Source organism: Hippopotamus amphibius, chromosome 14, assembly GCF_030028045.1.
Source record: "Hippopotamus amphibius kiboko isolate mHipAmp2 chromosome 14, mHipAmp2.hap2, whole genome shotgun sequence".
Lineage (NCBI taxonomy): Eukaryota > Metazoa > Chordata > Mammalia > Artiodactyla > Hippopotamidae > Hippopotamus > Hippopotamus amphibius.
In genome coordinates, this window is record NC_080199.1 from 36414869 (window position 1) to 36435762 (window position 20894).

The 20894-nt window shown below is 35.7% G+C and overlaps 1 protein-coding gene across 4 annotated transcripts in view; it reads right to left on the minus strand.

Moving 5' to 3' along the window:
* PIBF1 (progesterone immunomodulatory binding factor 1) overlaps positions 1-20894 on the minus strand; it is a 208636-nt gene that overhangs the window by 52946 nt on the left and 134796 nt on the right. For all 4 annotated transcript variants that reach the window (XR_009049051.1, XM_057707704.1, XM_057707703.1 and 1 more), the window contains exon 14: positions 15815-15917. Coding sequence is in view for 3 of the 4 variants with exons in the window: in XM_057707704.1 (XP_057563687.1) it covers positions 15815-15917 (103 nt within the window). In the remaining variant the exon portion in view is untranslated. The remainder of the gene's footprint in view (positions 1-15814; positions 15918-20894) is intronic.

Genomic DNA, 20894 nt, shown 5'->3' on the forward strand with positions numbered 1-20894 from the left:
TTACCTAACACTTGACAAAGTCACTTCCTTAAATAGTTTATTTCTTATGCTGAGTTAAATGGCATGGAATAGACTAAAACATTTTACAATAAAATACCCTTTATAAGTTTTTCTTACATATAGTCCTTTCTTGTGTGAAGAGCCATAAGGAAACACATTTATTTGGGGGAAAAGTAACATGGTTTCCATAAAGGAAAATGCTGCTATTTACTGGAGTTTTTCAAGAATAATGTCTGCGACTTCGTGATGAAAATGTTAAAACATGGATATGGGGCCTTCAAAAAAACTCAGGAAAGTTTAAAACAAGATTTATTTTAAGAAAGGAATCACCATGGAATGAGAGGGCTGTCTTTTTGTGAAGATGAAGCCTAAGTATTTCCCTAGATAAAGAAGGAAAATAGTAGGGTTCTCTTGAGTCACAGTCATATATGCATTACAAATAACATGGAGGAGCAGAGTTACAGACTGAAATTATTCACATGTGCAAATGGTACTAATTCCAACCAATGGAAGAAACCACAGTAAATTTGTTGAAGATTGCTCAAGGGGCAATCTTGAACAAACTGAAAAAACTGACTGAAAAGGGGCAGGACAAAAATATGGAAAAGTATAACAATTACCATTACATCATTACACTATTAATTCTAAATGATAGAGAGATTAGATTAGCATTGCTCCTGAAGATGGTAGATATACACCACTGGGAAGTGTTACAGGTTTTTATACTATGGTCACATCAGATGACTCCCGAGTTTCTCTAACACGCTTTACTCATTCTTATTTCTTCACCTTTCCTTTCTCTTCAACCCTAAACTGATTTCTCAAGAAGGCTTCCATAAGGAGAAAAAAATGTGTTACATATCTGTCCAGATGAGTGTTTTCACATTATGGGTTGCAAGCAGTATTAAAAAAAAAAGAAAAAAGAAACAGAACAGAATCGCAACAAGTAGAAGGTGTTACACATGGTAAGGGTATTCACTGTGTTGGGAAAATCATTTCAGATACATACATATACCTATATATATATATATATACACACAAAGCAAATACACATGCATATGTGTGTACTGGGTTGCTATGTAAGATGCACTTCATGGTCAAAAAAATATGAAAGCTATTTGTCCAGGTGGTTGTTACAGCTTTAATTATAAAGGACCAGATTTATATTCAAATCAATCCAAATCCAAATCAGTCTCAGGTCAATTTTGTAGCCACTTTTCTGAGGGCTCGATCACTTGGTGAAACTTTTCGGTCTGAAGTGTGGAGGGACCGTGTGTTACAGTGCTCAATGTATTAACTATGCCAACAGCATTATCCATCAGGAGCCTGAGTGAACCGAACAGACCCTGCATCTGAGTCATTCTTCTGATTCTTTGATTCTTCTCTGATGCACTTAGCAATCTAACAAAGTCCATTCAGTCGGAAGAGCTTCTTTCAGGCCTCAGGAAGCCGGGGAAGCTGGTAAACTCCTTGGTCTCACACTTTGAAGATTCCAGTTAGCCCAAGGAACACTTCTATGGTTTCACACCGTAGTATCACTAGTATTAAGTAAGCACTCAAAATGGCTAGCCGTTATTATTACCTATTCACATACAATGTTTGATCTTAATGAAGTATTTACTTAAAAATCTGTAATAAAGACTATGTTATCAGTGCTGTGAAATAATGTTTATCTTAATTATCTTATTACATATTATTGCTTAACTCTTGTTTTTCTATACAATAATTCAACAGAGTAGTTGAATTTTATCAGTAATTCATGTTCTCTAATTTAAATATAATAATTCTGGGGTTTTTTTTGGTATACAAATCTTTTTTTTTTTTAATCTATTATTTATTTGGTTGCATGGGGTCTTAGTTGCGGCTCACTGGCTCCTTAGTTGTGGCATGTGAACTCTTAGTGGCAGCGTGCATGTGGGATCTAGTTCCCTGACCAGGGATCAAACCTGGGCTCCCTGCATTGGGAGCGTGGAGTCTTATTCACTGCACCACCAGGGAAATCCCTACAACTCTTGTACTTATTGGGCTAAATTTATTCTTTTCTTTTTTCCTTTTAAAAACAGTTTTATTGAGATATAATTGACATACAATAAACTGCATATATTTAAGGTGTACAATTCGATATTTGTTTCTTACTGGTCACCTACTTTATACATATTAATGTATATATGTCAATCCCAATCTCCCAACTCATCCAACAATTCTGGTTAATTTGAAGATTTTATTAGTTTTGAAATATGCAGGTTTGCACACTTCTCCTAAAATGTTAAGTCTGTATGCAATTAAATATACTGTTTCATTTGAGAAAAGCAACTGATTACTCTTCAGAATTACAGTTTTAGTACCATGTACCTCTTCAAAGGAATTAAATTATAATTTAAAAAATTGTACTATATTGTGTTAAACTTCATTCAGATGGTTCATTCTGAATATTCCCATATAGACAAAATAAGCATAACTTACTCCAATTCTGGAACTACGATTTCTTTTTAAAAAATGCCACTTTTATTAATAAAATATGGACTTCATCAATACTATGGCCAGGAGAAAAATAATGATATGTAGGACAAAACCCCAAAAAAACAAACAACAAAACTGTCAGCACTTACTGAGTGATTAACACGTCAGTGTGCTAAGTGCTTATCTTAGACACTCTCTTAGATCGGGTTAATCTTTAATTCTTGGGGCAAACTGTATACAGTATTATTACTCCCACCTTACAGGTCAAAAAATTGAGGGTTACATAGGATAAACAACTTGCCTAGAGTCATATAAGCCACTCTGCCTTACTTGAAAGCCCATGGTTTTCATAATCCAATGGTAAATGCATAAAGCAGTATATGATTTAAGTGCTACACACATGTAAGATGTCCTTACCTTTACTATACATTATTACTCATCTTAGCTCTTGGTTTTACCTCCCTTGCACCCTAAAATAAAACAAAGCAAAAGAAAAAACTCCACAGTGTTTTCACTGAAGGTTGGTAATTCTACTGATCGCATGTAATTGGAGTAATTTTTTTTCATGGTGGTGGTGGGTAGAGATGATATATTTTCAGCTGCGGTTCCATGTATAACAAAAAGCACGTGGAAAAGTCTGTGACACTATAAAATTTTCTTTCTTCCTTTGATTAGCAGCTCTGATTTCTTTGTCATTCCCTGGCCTTCCTGCTTGGAATCTCCACTCTGCTTCAAGTTCATTCTAGTATACCCCAATTCTTTAACACACTTTGTCCCATCAAAACAAGAAACTAATCTTTCAACAAATGTCTATTTACTACCTACTAGAAACAAGAACGGTGCTAAATGGTGGGAATACCCACACTAATAAAAACAGAGTCCCTCCCCTTAAAAAGCTTATAGACAGGGCTTCCCTGGTGGCGCAGTGGTTAAGAATCTGCCTGCCAATGCAGAGGACACGGGTTCGAGCCCTGGGCTGGGAAAGATTCCACATGCTGCAGAGCAACTAAGCCCACGTACCACAACTACTGAGCCTGTGCTCTAGAGCCTGCGAGCCACAACTACTGAGTCCATGTGCTGTGACTACTGAAGACCACGTGGCTAGAGCCCGTGCTCTGCAACAAAAGAAGCCACTGCAATGAGAGGCCCGTGCACTGCAACAAAGAGTAGCCCCTGCTCTCTGAAACTAGAGAAAGCCTGTGTGCAGCAATGATGTCCCAACGTAGCCAATAAATAAGTAAATAGATTTTTTAAAAAAGGCTTATAGACAGCCATGTCAACAATTATGTGTGTACATATATATCAATATATTTAGAAATATATGGTATCATGGGGATACATAAGTCATTTTTACCTGGGGTTCAGAAGAGGCTTAAAAGAGTAGGTGATCAAGACAGTATGATACAGGCACAAAAACAGAAATAGAGATCAATGAAACAGGATAAAGAGCCCAGAGATAAATCCATGCACATATGGGCACCTTACTTTTGACAAAGGAGGCAAGAATATACAATGGAGAAAAGACAGTCTCTTCACTAAGTGGTGCTGGGAAAATTGGACAGCTACATGTAAAAGAATGAAATCAGAACACTTCCTAACACTATACACAAAAATAAACTCAAAATGGATTACAGATCTAAATTTAAAGCCAGACACTATAAAACTCTTAGAGGAAAACACAGGCAGAAGATTCTACGACATAAATCAAAGCAAGATCCCTTCTGACCCACCTCCTAGAGTAATGGAAATAAAAACAAAAATAAACAAATGGGACCTAATGAAACTTAAAAGCTTTTGCACAGCAAAACAAACCATAAATAAGACAAAAAGACAACCCTCAGAATGGGAGAAAATATTTGCCAATGAAGCAACTGAGAAAGGATTAATCTCTAAAATATACAAGCAGCTCATGCAGCTCAATATCAAAAAAACAAACAACCCAATCAAAAAATAAGTGGAAGACCTAAGTAGACATTTCTCCAAAGAAGACATGCAGATGGCTAACAAACACATGAAAAGATGCTCAACATCACTAACCAACAGAGAAATGCAAATCAAAGCCACAATGAGGTATCACCTCACACTGGTCAGGAAGGCCACCATCAAAAAATCTAGAAACAATAAATGCAGGAGAGGGTGTGGAGAAAAGGGAACCCTCCTGCACTGTTGGTGGGAATGTAAATTGATACAGCCACCATGGAGAACAGTGCAGAGGTTCCTTAAAAAATGAAAAATAGAACTATCATGACCCACCAATCCCACTACTGGGCATATACCCTGCGAAAACCATAATTCAAAAAGATACATGTACCAAAATGTTCACTGCAGCACTATTTACAATAGCCAGGACATGGAAGCAACCTAAATGCCCATCAATAGATGAATGGATAAAGAAGATGTGGCACATATATTACTCAGCCATAGAAAGGAATAAAACTGAGTTATTTGTAGTGAGGTGGACGGACCTAGAGTCTGTTATACAGAGTGAAGTAAGCCAGAAAGAGAAAAACAAATACCGTATGCTAACACATATGTAGGAAATCTAAAAAAAAACAACAACCAAAAAATGGTATACTGATGAACCTAGTGGCAGGACAAGAATAAAGTCATAGACCTAAAGAATGGTCTTGAGGACACAGAGGATGGTAAGGGGAAGCTGGGACGTAGTGAGAGAGTAGCACTGACACATACACTACCAAATGTAAAACAGATAGCTAGTGGGAAGCTGCTGCATAACACAGGGAGGTGAACTCGGTGCTTGGTGGTGTCCTAGAGGAGTAGGATAGGGAGGAGGGGAGGCAGGCTCAAGAGGGAGGGGATATGTGGACACGTGTAAATACAGCTGATTCACTTTGTTGTACAGTGGAAACTGCACAACACTGTAAAGCAAGTATACTCCAATAAAGATCTGAGGAAAGAAGAGAGTAGTGATACTTGATCTTGAAAGACAAGTATCTGTGATGTACACAAGGGTATGCGGGAAAGAGACCAGACTGTGCAAAAGCATGGAGATGCAAAGTAGCATACAGTGCTTGGAGAATTACAAGTACAACACAAGTAGTAGTTACCTATGGGGAGCATGGTGGTGGTGTGTGTGTGTGTGTGTGTGTGTAATGCAAGATGAAACTGGGTAGGTAGGCAGAGGTTGGATAATGGACGGTCTTATATATCATTATTCTTAGGAAACAGACAACTCTGAGTGTGGGAGAAACAAAAACAGATCTATATTTAGAAACAGCACTCTGACAACAAGGTGGAGGACTTGAAGAGTAGAGAATGAGGCAAAGCAGATGGTTACTAAAATAATTCAGATGAGAGATGACAAGAGGTTGTACCAAGTCAGTACCACTAAAGCAGGAGACTGAGCAGAGAGAGGTTCAGAGATGGTGTGAAGAGAGTGGGGAGGACTTGGTTTTTGCTGAATACTCCTGTACTCTTTGAATTATGATTATATATACTTACCACATACACAACTGACTTAGTTAAAAAAGGCCATAATGGAAAGACTTATTGCAGGTGGTAGCTGAAGCTATGGAACAAGATGAAGTAAGATGCACATCTCAGTGAGAAGAAAACAGTGCCAAAATAGAACCTGGGGGCAGGCTGACATTTATGGATCAGAGAAACAAAAGGAAACGAAGGAGACTGAGAAGTAGGAGGGTAACAAAGTGGTGTGGCTGGAGCACAAGACACATTACTTGGTGGAGGCGGGAGGGGCTGCAAGGAAGCACTTGGGGAAGGGAAGGTAATAGAAAATGAGGCTGACAAGTAGGTTAGGATCAAATTACCTTCTATGCCATGCTAAAGAAGCTGAACATTGTCTGGGAGCCAATGGACATTTTAAAATAGGAAATCATGATCTACAGTAGGGAGGACAGTTCTGCTTGGAAGAAAGACTTTTGATGGACTGATGAATTAAACTGCATTTGCTAAATTTAAAAAATTGCAGGCAACACAGTACCTTATCCACCTGTTTACTTTTTAAGCCTTGTATTTCTAATGGTGAAATAAAAGTACTGCTCTTCATTACAGCAATTTCATGTATCAACAAATTTTCAGGAAAACTCCTTGCAAGGCAATGGGACCCAGTAAATCATACTATTTTTCACCTTTCCTATGAAAACGGAAAGGTTTTCATAGAAAAGGTCATGCTTGCACATGAACAGATTTGGTCTTAGCTGTTTATAGCTGTTTAGACACGTTTTCTATTTTCTTTTTTCAGTCTTAAAGCTTTCAAGTCACATGTTATGCTTGTAGATGTTTCTGAATTTTTCCTACAGCAAATTCCTTCACTGACATTCTGTAAGACTTCCTTTAATATACTAGCGCTTTTTAAAAATTAATTAATTAATTAATTAATTGGCTGTGTTGGGTCCTCATTGCTGCACACAGGCTTTCTCCAGTTGTGGTGAGTGGGGACTACTCTTCATTGTGGTGTGTGGGCTCCTAACTGCTGTGGCTTCTCTTGTTGCGGAGCACAGGCTCTAGGTGCGTGGGCTTCAGTAGTTGCGGCACATGGGCTCAACAGTTGTGGCTCATGGGCTCTAAAGCACAGGCTCAATAGTTGTGGCACACAGGCCTAGTTGCTTCACTGCATGTGGGATCTTCCCAGCCCAGGGCTCGAACCCGTGTCCCCTGCATTGGCAGGTGGATTCTTAACCACTGCACCACCTAGGAAGCCCCAATATACTTGCTCTTGATAATGAAATGAAAAAGGTGAGGAAAAAAGGGAGAGAGAGAGGGAATACCACATGCACGTAGTAACTAATTCAAACCACAGAGGAGGAATATTAACCGAAAGGATCTCTTCCATCCATCCATCCAAGAACTGCAGTGCCTCCTCTAAAATAATAACCAACATCAATGATTTTTTTGGAGCACGTCACTCCAAGTATCTCCATGCATATATCATGAGCACATGTAGGTATATGTGTATGGGTCTCCAAGTATATGTATGTATATACCTACTTGGCAAGTAAATTTTGGGTACAAAGAATATTGTTGGAATGTAATCCTTGTTTATAGATACATTTAAAAAAAGGTTACCACTTATTTTTATAATCTTTATAAATCTACCTGTTTGGTGGATGGTAAATGATCAATCTAATGAATCAATATGTATTTTATACCTACTGTGAGTCAGATAATGTGCTGGTCAGCAAGTGTATGCCTTTAAAAAATCTTGTGTGCGTTGGAATAAATCCAAACAATTAAAAAATACATAAGGTAAAAATTAGTTCCTCACTTCTATTCCCAGTCCCAGTGGTAACCAACTGCTTGATGTTATTAGAGAGAGAAACATGGACAGTCCTGGAGGCTCACTTCCTATTCTGCTAGAATAGGCTGGTAGGAGCGATAAGCTACAGAGGTTCCCTCTTCCACTGTTACACAGTCACCCAGATACTCTCTACCTTCTTTCACCTTAAAGGTGCACAATGTCTGGGGATCTCTATCAGATCCCTTTCTGTGGTGCATCCAGACCTTCTCTGCTAGGTCTAAGCACACTTATCTGTGGGAAGCGAACCTGGGTGATGCTGTATGCTCTGTTAATTCTTTGATTGTAAGTTTACCCAAATAAAGCTTGCTTTATATTCATAATGAATGAATAGTGGTATTTGTGTGCCCTTAGCATGAGAGCTGTATGTTTTCTAAACTTTTTTCCTATGCTTTAACAGAAACACAACTCCATCCCCAACACACACTCACATATACACACACATTAAAACCCAAACAGAGGAACACAATATTATTCTGCAATCTTCCTTTTAAAAAAACTTTTCAAGAAAGTATGAATGTCTTTTAAAGTTAGCACATATAGATCTATTTTATTCTACCTATGCTGAAGTCTGTCTTAAATCTAGCAATCTAAAGTTTTGTAACAAATTACCTGGATCCCACTAAGTGCTTCCTAGGTACAAAATGCCAGGCAACGTAATCTTGCCATTTGGTCACTTGAGATTGTGCATATCCTTTCCTAAATAAGTTTTCTAAAATCAAGTTAGCTATAACAGATAAATCTGTAAGTGCTTATACTAGAAGACAAGGCCTCTGTGAACAAGCTGCACATCCTAAGAGGGGAAGACCATGCCTCCTTGGTTCATCAGTGGTTGAATATAGTGGGAGTTTGATAAATACCTACTGAATGACCAGAAAGCGAGAGAGCAAGAATCAGGAGTAAGGCAGCAAAGGAAGGCCCATTCTTGGTGGTGGTCATGTGGTATACTTTATGATTTAGCCCAGATTTTTACTGTTTAATAAACTCCACATCGACACTGTTAACTAAGTTGGTGGTTTCTTGAGAACTAGGTGGGCATATACATAAACGCACAAAAAAGGAAGCCAATTAACTTTTTTCTCTTTTACACTGGACCAACTTATGAAGAAATGGTCTGGAGACGCTGGATATCAAGCAACAAAGTCCCCCTGAGACACAGGAAACAAACAAAGTGAGCCTAGCCCTACAACTGCCCCAGTTTACTGCATGGAGAGAGTTTCCAGGCCACGGTGCAGGGAGGGAGAATCAAGGCAGAGCCTGCCAAACTCCTTGAATTAAAGAGCTGGTTGCTAGAAAAAGAATTTAAGGTGGCTACAGTTCACATGGCAGAGTACTGAATAAAAGAGAGCTGCACAGAGAAAGAACACTAAAATTTGAGTATTCACCTGGGCACTGAACGGTGCATGTGTGTAAAGAAACTACTAGAGACTGAGATAGAACCACTGAAATGATTAGAAGGAACAATCTCTGAAGATCACATAGGCCAAAATAGTACTATTCGCAGCTGCCAAAGTAAGAAAACTACTAACTCATAGGACATGGTGTATAGTAATCAAAAGACTTTGGTCTCAGCAATGGGGAAACAGTCGTAAGATGAAAACTTCCTTGCTTATAAAAGCTTAAAAGCAAGACTTGTGAAGACCAAACATTTTCCAAGAAACTTAACCATGTCTGAGAAAAAAGTTTACAAAAACTCACAGGCGTGCAAAGAAGGACAATATGCTACATAAGATAAATCAATTTAATTGAAACCAATCAAGAAATGACACAATAACAGGGACTTCCTTCATGGCTCAGTGGTTAAGAATCCGCCTGCCAATGTAGGGGACACCAGTTCAATCCCTGGTCCGGGAAGATCCCACATGCCGCGAAGCAATTAAGCTTGTGTGCCACAACTCCTGAGCCTGTGCTCTAGAGCCTACAAGCCGCAACTACTGAGCCCACATATTAAATCTACTGAAGTCCACGTGCCTAGAGCCTGTGCTCCACAAGAAGAGAAGTTATGGCAATGAGACGCCCTTGCACTGCAATGAAGAGTAGCCCCCGCTTGCCACAACTACAGAAAGCCTGTGCACAGGGACAAAGACCTGACACAGATGAAAATATTAAAAAAAATAAATAAATAAAATTATAAAAAAAGGAAATGACATAATAACAATTACTAGATAAGCATATAAAACAGTTATTGAAACTATATTTTATATGCTCAAGAAAATAAAGTTTGAAAAGGTTAAACAGAACCTGGAAGATACAAAAAGATCCAAATTGAACTAGAAATGAGAACTACAATATCTGAGATGAAAAACACAGTGAACTGGATTAACAGCAGATTACATACTGGAGAAGAAAACATGAGTTGACTTGAAGACTTAGAAAGAGAAATTATTCAAAAGGAAAGACAAAAAAAAAAAAGCTGCAAAAATTGAACAGAACATCATTGTTCTATTGTAGGATCACTTCAAGCAGCCAAATGTATGCGTAATGGAGTCTCCAAAGGGACGAGAGAGAGTAGGACAGAAAAAATATTTGAAGAAATAATGGCTGAAACATTTCCAAATCTGATGATACTACATAGAAAAGAAGTTTGACAAAACCCAAGCACAGGAAACATGAAGAAAACAACAGCAAGCCACATCATAATCAAATTGCTTAAAGCTAGTGAAAAAAAGAAAATTTTAAAGCAGCTAGAAAAATAAGACACGTTACCTAGAAAGGAACAAAGATAAAGGTGACAGCATATTTCTTGGCAAAAACAATACAAACTAGAAGAGAGTGGAGCAACATCTTTCAAGTACTGAAAAAGAGATAGAGAGGAAAAAAGTCAACCTTGAATTCTTTACCCAGGAAAAATATCTTTTAAAAACAAAGACGAAAACAAACAAACAGAACAAAGATGAACTGAACAATTCTTAGGTGTATACTCAAAAAAAAAAATTAAAATAGGTAGTTAAATATAGGATGGTTGTTCCCAGCAACGCTATTCACAGCCAAAAGATGGAAATGAACCAAATGGGCATCAAGGGATGCATAGATAAGCACAACATGATGTATCTGGAAATTTGCTACAAGAAATTTGCTTCAGGTGCTCACATCACACACACACACAAGGTAAGTATGTGAGGAGATAGGTATGTTAATTAGCTTGACTGTAGTAATCAATTTACTATGTTTATATATATATATCATCGTGTACACCTTAAATATATACAATTTTTATTAAAAAATAATTAAAAAGATGAAAAAAACAAAAATAAAAATTCAAGCTGCAAAACAAAAACTCCCAAAGGTGAAGGCCAAGAAACATAAGAAAAGACAGATAACTTGAACTTCATCAAAATTAAAAACTTTTACTAACATGAAAGCAAAAGACAACCCACAGAATGAGAGAAAATATTTGCAAATCATTATAGCTAAAAGGATTTAATATCCAGAATATATAAAGTCTTATGACTCAACAACAAAATGACAGACTCAATTTAAAAATGTGCAAAGAACTTCAGTAGATATTTCTCCAAAGAAGATATACAAATGACCAATAAGCACACAAAACAATGTTTAACATCATTAGTTACAAGGTTAAAACAAATAGAAATTACAGCAAGACACCGCTTCACACCCACTAGGATAGCTAGAATTTAGAAAAACCCAAAAAACAAAAAAAGAGCATTGGCGATGATGTGAAAAATTGGAACCCTGGACACTGCTGATGGGAATGTAAAATTGTGCAGCTGCTGTGAAAAACAGATTCATGGTTCCTCAAAAAGTTAATCACGTGTGATCCAGCAATTCCACACCTTAGGTATACACTCATAAGAACTAAAAACCATACATGTTCAAACAAACAAAAACTGTACACAAATGCTCATAGTAGCACTATTTACAATAGACAAATGATGGAAATAATAAATGTCCATTAACTGACGAACAGATAAACAAAATGTGATATATTTGTACAACGGAATACTGTTCGGTCATAAGAAGGGATAAAGCACTGATAGATGGTGCAACATGAATGAACCTTGAAAACATTACATTAAGTGAGAGAAGCCAGACACAAAAGCTCACATATTGTATGACTCCATTTGTATGAAGTATGTAGAACAGGCAAATCCATAGACACAGAAAGCACGTTAGTGGTTTCCAGGAGCTGGAGGGAGAGGAGATTAGGGAGTGAGTGCTTAGTGGGCACAGAGTTTCCCTCTGGGTGATGGGAATGTTCTATAACTAAACAGTGGTGATGGTTGTACACTGCAAATATAATAAAAGCCACTGAACTGTACAATTTAAAATGGTTAAAATGGTGAATTTTATGTTATGTGAATTTTACTCCAATAGAAAAGGAAAGAGTGAATTGAACCCTTCCACTTATTTGGCTGTAGCAGCATAACAGATATGTTTTAATCTTTACTTTTGTTAAGAATAGATAGTCAGGGGACTTCCCTGGTGGGGCAGTGGTTAAGAATCCGCTTGCCAATGCAGGGGACATGGGTTTGAGTCCTGGTCTGGGAAGATCCCACACGCTGTGCAGCAACTAAGCCCATGCGCCACAAATCCTGAGCCTGTGCTCTAGAGCCCGCAAGCCACAACTACTGAGCCCACGTGCTGCAACTACTAAAGCCCGTGTGCCCAGAGCCTGTGCTCTGCAATAAGAGAAGCCACTGTAATCAGAAGCCTGCACACTGCAACGAAGAGTAGTCCCCACTCTCAGCAACAAGAGAAAGCAGTGAAGACCCAACGCAGCAAATTAATTAATTAATTAATTAATTAAAAAAACATTGTTAAGAGATGGGAAGACAGGCCATGGAGTGGGAGAAAATATTTGCAAATCATATAGCTGATAAGAGACTTGCATCTAGAATATACAAAGAATTCTCAAAACTCCATAACAAGAAAGCAATCTGATATAATGAGCAAACTGACCAGATACTTCTTTCAATAAGAAAAAACAAAGGGCAAAGAAGCACATGAAAAGATATTCAACATCATGAATCATTAGGGAAATGCAAATTAAAACTACGAGATACCACTACACACCCACTAGAATGGCTAAACTTAAAAAGACTGACCATATCAAGTCTTTGCAAGGATTTAGAGGAACTAGAACTTTCATGGGCTGTGGATGCAAACAGTAAATAGTACGAACATTAGGAAAACAGTTTGACAGTTTCTCAAAACATTAGACACCTACCACATGATCTAGCTATTTCACTCCCAGGTATCTACCCCAGAGAAACAGAAGCATATGTTCATAAAAAGACCTATATACATGGATGTTCATATCAGCTTTATTTATAACAGGGAAAAACTGGAAATAACCCCAGGATCTATCAATAGGTGAATGGATGAACACGTGGTAAATTCATACAATGAGATGTTACTGAGCAATGAGAAGGAATGAACTATGGACGAATCTTGAAATAATTAAGCAGAATGAAAGAAGACATAAAAAAAGTAATGTGTGTGTGTATGTATATAAGGTATATAATGATTCCATTTATATTAAAGTCTAGGAAATGCAAACTAATCTGCGGTGACAATGCAAATCAGTGGTTGCTGGGGGACAAGATGGGGGTAGGGAGGGCTGGGAGAGAGAGATTCCAAAGGGCCTCTTCGGCGGTGACACATGTGATGGTTTCATTTTGGTGATGGTTTCATGGTTATACATGTGTGTCGAAAGTTACATTGTACAGCTTAAATTTGAGCAATTTAGTTTATATCAATTATGATTCAATAAATCTGCTATAAAAGGAGTATTTATTTTAATTTTGAACATTTTTTAGCACTGATTTTGGCAATTCATTTATGTATAATCTCAGATATTTTGAATAGCATATAAATTATTGTTATTTCTAATATTAGTCATTTGAATGTCATCTCGCTATTAGTTTCAAAAACTCCAAGCTAGTTTAAATATATAATCTGCTCAAAAAAATACAGATCCTGAAAGACTTTCCTTCTCTACTTTTTTCACCATCTATCATGAACAGTCTACTGGTATAGAAGCAATCTAATACTACCATCTTTCAGCTAATCAGTTTATGTAATTATTTTTCAATTTAAGCAAACATAATTTTTGTGAGGCAGAAAAAAACAAAATCCATGGAACATTTTAAATTATAGTACTTATTTTTTTCAATCTCAAGGGAAAAATTATAGACTAAAGTCAGCACAAACCCTTTAATTTAGGGTTACTTATTCTCCATATGTCTTATGAAAAAATTTCAAACATACACAAAAGTACAGAACTGAATAATGAATCTTTATGTACCTGTCACCAAGCTTCAATCATTATCAATATTTTGAGATTCTTCTTTTATCTACTTTTTATGGAACATTTAAAGCAAATTCCAGGTATCATACCATTTCATATCACAGATATTTCAATATTTACATCTTTTTCTAATATAAGCTAACAGCTTTCTAAAAAATTGCCCCATATAAATTTAATTATACTTTATTACAAGAGCACTTAATTTAGTTTCTTATGCTTCTCCCTTACAATTTGTATAGGAGTATGTCCCACTTAGAAATTCTTATTTCAATTAACCATCAGGAAGATGGCTTTTTAAAAAAGCAATATAAAGACGTGTATAACTTTATGTGAATGTTAATATTTTTAAAATAAATATTTTTGATAGGTTATCCTGAAATTAAAACAAACATAAAGGATCTAGAATACATTAACAAACAGAGGTTCATTTGTTTCTTTAGTAATTCACTTGTTTACATACCCTTCCATGGCTGTACCCAGTGATGTGGTGGAGCTGGCTTGTGGCAGTTTGTGAGAGATGGCTGTTAAAATTTTCAGAATTTTGTGAGCTGGTCGTTAAACATCACTACTATTAAAAATTATTTAGATTTATAATAAAACAAATTTTATTAAAAAACCCCCAATACTCAAAAACTCAACAATTTTTATTTTACTATTATCTATGCTCTTCAGTTTGCATGTCTACTGTGCAATATCTGTGTGGTGGAAGCATCATGTGTGCTATTGAGCATCCTTCCTCTGCTCTGTGTTTAGTAATGTTATGTTGGTGGCCTGAAGTTAGTCATGGTGGGAATATCTATGTCACAGATATAAGCAAACGCTACAAATCAGAACCATCTCTCACACCCCTGCCTGGAGAGCCAGTTAACAGTGGCCAGCACTACACTGCTTCCACCTGGAGCATTAACTATGAGTCAGGTACTGGAGTCACATGAAATATTTCTTGTCTTTTGAAATTGGAACATAAAGATCCTCCTAATGTTACAGTATTAAAAGCACATTAAATAGAAGGCACCAAATAGAAAAATGTGAACAGGCCTGTAGGAGAACAAATGCAGAATACATGGTATGTAGTAATAATTTTTAATATGTGCCTTTAATGTCCCTTTATTATAAGATCCAAAATATTAACACAGAAACTTGTTATGCTGAAACTCAGGAAATAAAAGGAACCCCAGGGAGGTAGCATCTTTGGTTTGAATTGTTTTATTACTTGAATTTCAGAACTGTTTAAGATGTAATTAGATACTGATTAAATAAGAAGATTGGAAATACTATGTAAAATGTATATATATTCTTTAAATGATACAAAAAAACGCTAAGAAAAATAAATATAAATCTGATTTTTAAAAAATAATCATATTTTGGGGACTATCATATATTAAAGTCTGTGAGAGCTTAAGTGTGTACCAACTCAAGTGTTAAACAGACAAGTGATTTTTCATCAAAGCAGTCAAAAAGCAAATCTATTTTAAAATTGAGGTTTTAGTTTAAAACTTAAAATGCCACCCAAATTTGCCAAACTTGTTTTGCCAGTTGATATTCTCAGAAATCAAAGCTTTGTCTGTCTAGTCTGCATTTATATTTAGTCTGGACATTTAATCTCTCTTTTGATCTTAAGTTTTGCCATACACTTTAAGTTGCTTTGTAAGGCTGTACCATTAAGTTAGTTTCATAGATTGTAAAATCATCTTGTGCTCGCAAACAGCTTATTTTAAAACTGCTCAGAAAACACATAAAGGAGTAACAAGGAACTGAAATGAACACTGTGGTTCTTTGTATGTGTTTCCTTTGCTTAGGTTATTTACCTCTTGTGAAAGCTGTGTTACTTGGTTCTTTTGATGTTCCAGGTCTTTTAAAACCATCGAGTTTTGTTTTTCTAACTGAAGCACTCTTCTTGCCAAGTGGACACTAGGAGAATGGAACATGAAAATTAACACTTACAAAAGAGGAATACTATCTCAAATACTCAAAATGTGTTTGCGTGCTTGAAAATTGACCATTTCCTAATAATACTTAAATACTAACAGGAAAAATATGGAGTCAAATAATACTTTCAGATGTCAACAGTGGAAGACCAATATCCCAACAACTCAAGTTTTGAAAGTAACATTAAAAACCTGCATAATAATGTAACTGTGATATATTGATTACCGCAGTAATAGTTTCTAGCCCTTGCTATAAAAGTGGAGAGTTACATTATGATACTTGCTTGAAAAGACCGCAAGAAAGCAATTTACAGCTTTTCTCCATTTTTATAAAAATTTCCCATTTACAAACAAATAAGGCAATTAGTTGAAACAATAATAACCTTGCACTTTGAAAAGCATCAATGTTTACCTCAGACAACATAATGCATTTTATAATACAATACACAACTGAATAGATTTTCTGTTGAAAATAGAGATGGAAAAGATGTATGAAAAGTGGAGACAGATGGCTAATAGTAAAGGCGACGATTCTGTACTAAAAGAAGTCACTTGCTACCAAATGTAAAATAGATGGCTAGTAGGAAGCAAATACATAAAACAGGGAGATCAACTGGATGACTGGTGATGACCTAGAGAGGTGGGGTAGGGAGGGTGGGAGGGAGGCTCAAGAGGGAGGGGATATGGGGATATATGTATAAATACAGCTGATTCACTCTGTTGTACAGCAGAAACTAGCACAACAGTGTAAAGCAATTATACTTCAATAAAGATCTGGAAAAAAAACAAAAATAAAAGAAATCACTAAAAGATCACACTGTGATCATCACAAGATGATCACAACTTATTGTACTGAGGGTAATCTTTAGTATTTAAAAGCACATTAAATGTATAATGTCCCAGTTCCACTTCTAAGACATAATTTAAAAAAAAGATTCAGTTTTAAAAATCACAAAATCATTCCTACTAACCACTGGGGCATAATTCTTTAAAAAACTGCTAATAATGTTGAGAAGACATGATGCTCCAAAGCCCCTCTCTGTAATTTCAGAAACGTAACACAGTCCCTGTTTTCTGACAATCAATTTTTCACAAAAAACAGCTTTATTGATACAAAATTTTCTCGATATGTAATTTACAATACCATAAATCCCACCCATTTAAACTGTACAAGTCAATGGTTTTTAGTATATTTAGAGTTGTGCAACTATCACCATAATTTAGTTTTATAATATTTTCATTACTCGCCCCCCCCAAAAAAAATTTGTACCCCTTTGCATCACTCCCCATCCCCCCCGATCAGCCCTAGGGAACCACTAATCCACGTTCTTCCTTTATTGATTTTTAAGGTGTTTACAGTTTATGGCTACCCATATTCCATCCCCCAATCTAAAATATATCAAGTTCTCTAAAATTTGACTCTAAAATGAGATCTTCTTCAAATAAAATGTCTTAATGATTATTTTATATTATATTTTAAATCTGTTAACTCTATTATATGTCTGCAAACATCAATATTATTTACCATTAGCTCTGTTTTCTATTAGGTTAATTAAAAAATTTTGGAGTTATCTTCATTCATATTTTCCTTTTCTCTTTCTCATCCTCCATATATGTTAAAATAAATCTTTTATCTTTCTGTCTCCCACAGAACTCAGCATTAGGATCTTTTTGTACATGGCAATTTCTCAATACATGTATGTTGAAGGTACAGGTCCTATGTGTATAATGCTCAGTATAGGACTAAGGAATACAATCAAATGCTACTACACAGAAACAGTCATGGATGAGATTAAATGGAAGAAAATGAGATGCACGAAAATAATGAGATGCAAAGGTCACCCCTTACTAACATTTTGAAGCAGATAATGACTTGAAGACATCAAGTTTATTAATAATATTAAATAGCTCATTTGGTTTGGGTGCTTTTTCTTTTGTTTGGGAATTGCATAACGCTCTTATGCAGATATGGTGTGATACCACTTATCAATGTAAAATATCACATGACACAAAACACTGAATTCAAGAAATTCTCGGTATGCTAGTGCTTATTAAGCCCTAAAACTACAGCTACCTCCTTTTACTAAGAATTTCCCTGATTTTGGCTGGGGGATTCTGCATGAGAGAAATCAACTCTAAGAAGAAGGAAGGTATCTTATGATTTCTTAAAATTACCCATAAATGTGTTCTACAGTGTTCTGATGACTAGCTTATAGCAAGTACTATTTTACTGAGAAAAACTTTCTTGGAACTGATGCTGAAGGGAAAGATTGTGACTATTACTATGAATGTTCATGTCATTTATGATCAATGGTTAGAAAGTGAAAGACACTGTGGTACAATCTGGTCTCCAGCTGACCCATTGATCATGTTTTAAAAATTCACTTCTAAGTCAGTTGTAAGGAAAGCAGAATACATCTCACAGATATATCAGAAATGGTGTTAAAGTTCTCAAATCACCCTGAACAACCTACGTTCTAGAGAAGAAAAAAAAAAGAAAAAGAATATAGTAACAAGAATAAAAAAAATTCTTGTAAAATCTTTTCCTTCAAAAAATGAAATATTTAAGCACAAAGAACACTCAGGAAAAACAATAAATATAATTTTTTCCATCATTATAATACTTGCAATTAAACAAAAATGATAAAAAGAAAATTAGTAATTTTTTCTCTGGATCATGAATATCAATGACTGCAGAAAAGCAAGCTGAGTTAGAAGAAACATATTCATGGATGAATTTAATAAAATATTTATGAACACTTTCTTTTAACAAACATTTATTAAAAGCCTGTAGTCTATATAGGTAATGGGAATACACAATTTCTTCCTGGAGGATCTAACTGTCTACTGAGGAAGGTAGGCAACTAAATAAATTTTTGTAGTATGCTAAATGATATGAAAGGCCACACTGAGGAATGAAAACTAATACTAACTAATGTGGTGAAGAAACAGAGAAATGACATTCTGGGTAGAGGGTAAAGCATAAGTGAAGAATAATCTGCGCTAGAAAACTGTAAGCAGTATGCTATGGATTGATAAAACATACAGCATGTGGTGAGGGGTGAAGCTAGAGAGACAAAGGCAGGGATAAAAGATGAAAGGGCCTGTATGACAAGCTGAACCTGAATTTTACCCTTAGGCTGGTGAGGCATGACATGATCACATATGCACTTGAGAGAGCCCTCCATCAACACTGTGGAGAATGACTTGGAGAAGGAGGAAGATTTGAGCCAATTAGAAATGTAGACCAGTGGTCTCCAAAATTAGTTACAGGCAAAATAATCCCCTAAAGTACAGGAAATTTTATTTACATTTATTTGAACATTATCTATCTTTAAGTTTTAATATTATCTATCTTTAAGTTTTAATATTATCTATCTAAGTTTTAATATAATTTGATTACATACACTATATAATATATATACTATTCATGATAGTTTGTGTATATAATCTATAAATACAGATATATTAAATACATATACATATACATACTGGTGAGTGCCTGCTCAATTTTTTTTCCTAATAAAGATTCATATCAAAAAGTTTGGAGACCACTGGTCTAAGCCAGTTTTGTCCAATAGAATACATGTGATTTAAATTTTCTTTTTTCTTTAAGAACTTTTATTGAGATACAATTGACATACAATAAACTGCATATATTTAAAGTATGCAATTTGATCTTTTTTTTCTTATTAGTAATGTATATACAGCAAGTCCAATCTCCCAATTCATTCCCCCGCAACCCCCTGCGATTTAAATTTTCTATTAGTCACATTAAAAAAGCACAAAGCCCTTACCTCACATGATATTAAAAAATTAACTCAAAGTGGATGAAAGACCTAAATGTAAGAGCTAGAATTATAAATTCTTAGAAGAAAACACAGAATTACATCTTCATGAACTTGGATTTGGAAGAGGATTCTCAGATATGGCACCAAAAGCACAAATGACAGAAGAAAAGTTAGATAAACTGGACTGTATCAAAATTAAAAAGTTTTGTGCTTCAAAAGACACCATCAAGAAAGCGAAAAGACAATCCAGAGAATGGGAGAAAAAATTTCAAAATATATATCTGGTAAGGGCCTTGTGTCTAGAAAATATAAAGAACTCATAATTCAACAAGTATAAGACAATCCACTTAGAGCATTCACAACAGTGCCTTGTCTATAGAAAGTTCTGAGTAATTGCATACACATATTTTTGCACTTCTCATATAGTAGTTTCCTTACGAAGTGTAATGATTGGGTCCAAACACACGTGCATTATAACTTTTCAGATATTCCTCTTGAAAGGCTGTTTAAATTCTTATGAACTAGAATGAAAGTTCTCCGATGGCAGAAATTATTAAAAAATTTGTTTTCTAATGTATTCTAAGTGCCTTGGAGAATACTTGGTACAATAATAATCTGTTCAGTAATAAACTATTCAGTGAATGAACTTTATATAAGACCTTCTGTTTGTTTATGCCCTAGCCAACACTGGGCGTTATCAATCTTTAAAAGTTTTGCTAACCTTATATATAAACAATAGAATCTCATTCTTAATTAAACTTGTAAGGTTAAACATCTACATTTGTCTGACATTTGTATTACTTGTTTGATGAATTGATGTTTATGTCCTTTTGTCATTCACTTCAAATCTTATCTACGTGGTTAACTCTATTCTATATCTAAATCACCTAAAAATATCAAGGCCTCCCAAAATCTCAACTGAACCAATCTATTTTCCATTAATGTCTACTCTGCTTAATGTCCCACAGACACGTTTTGTATATTCCTTCCACTGTAGCTCTGTTGGAGAAGATAGGTTATTCCACTGATTGGGAGTCCAGCTTTTTCTGGAAGGTGCCCTCCAAGGTCCACTTCCTCCACGTCTGACCAGGCCAGCCTCACTGATCTCTATTCCTTTGACTGACATAGGCTGGTATACAATACACTGCTAAATTATATGGTTTCAGATA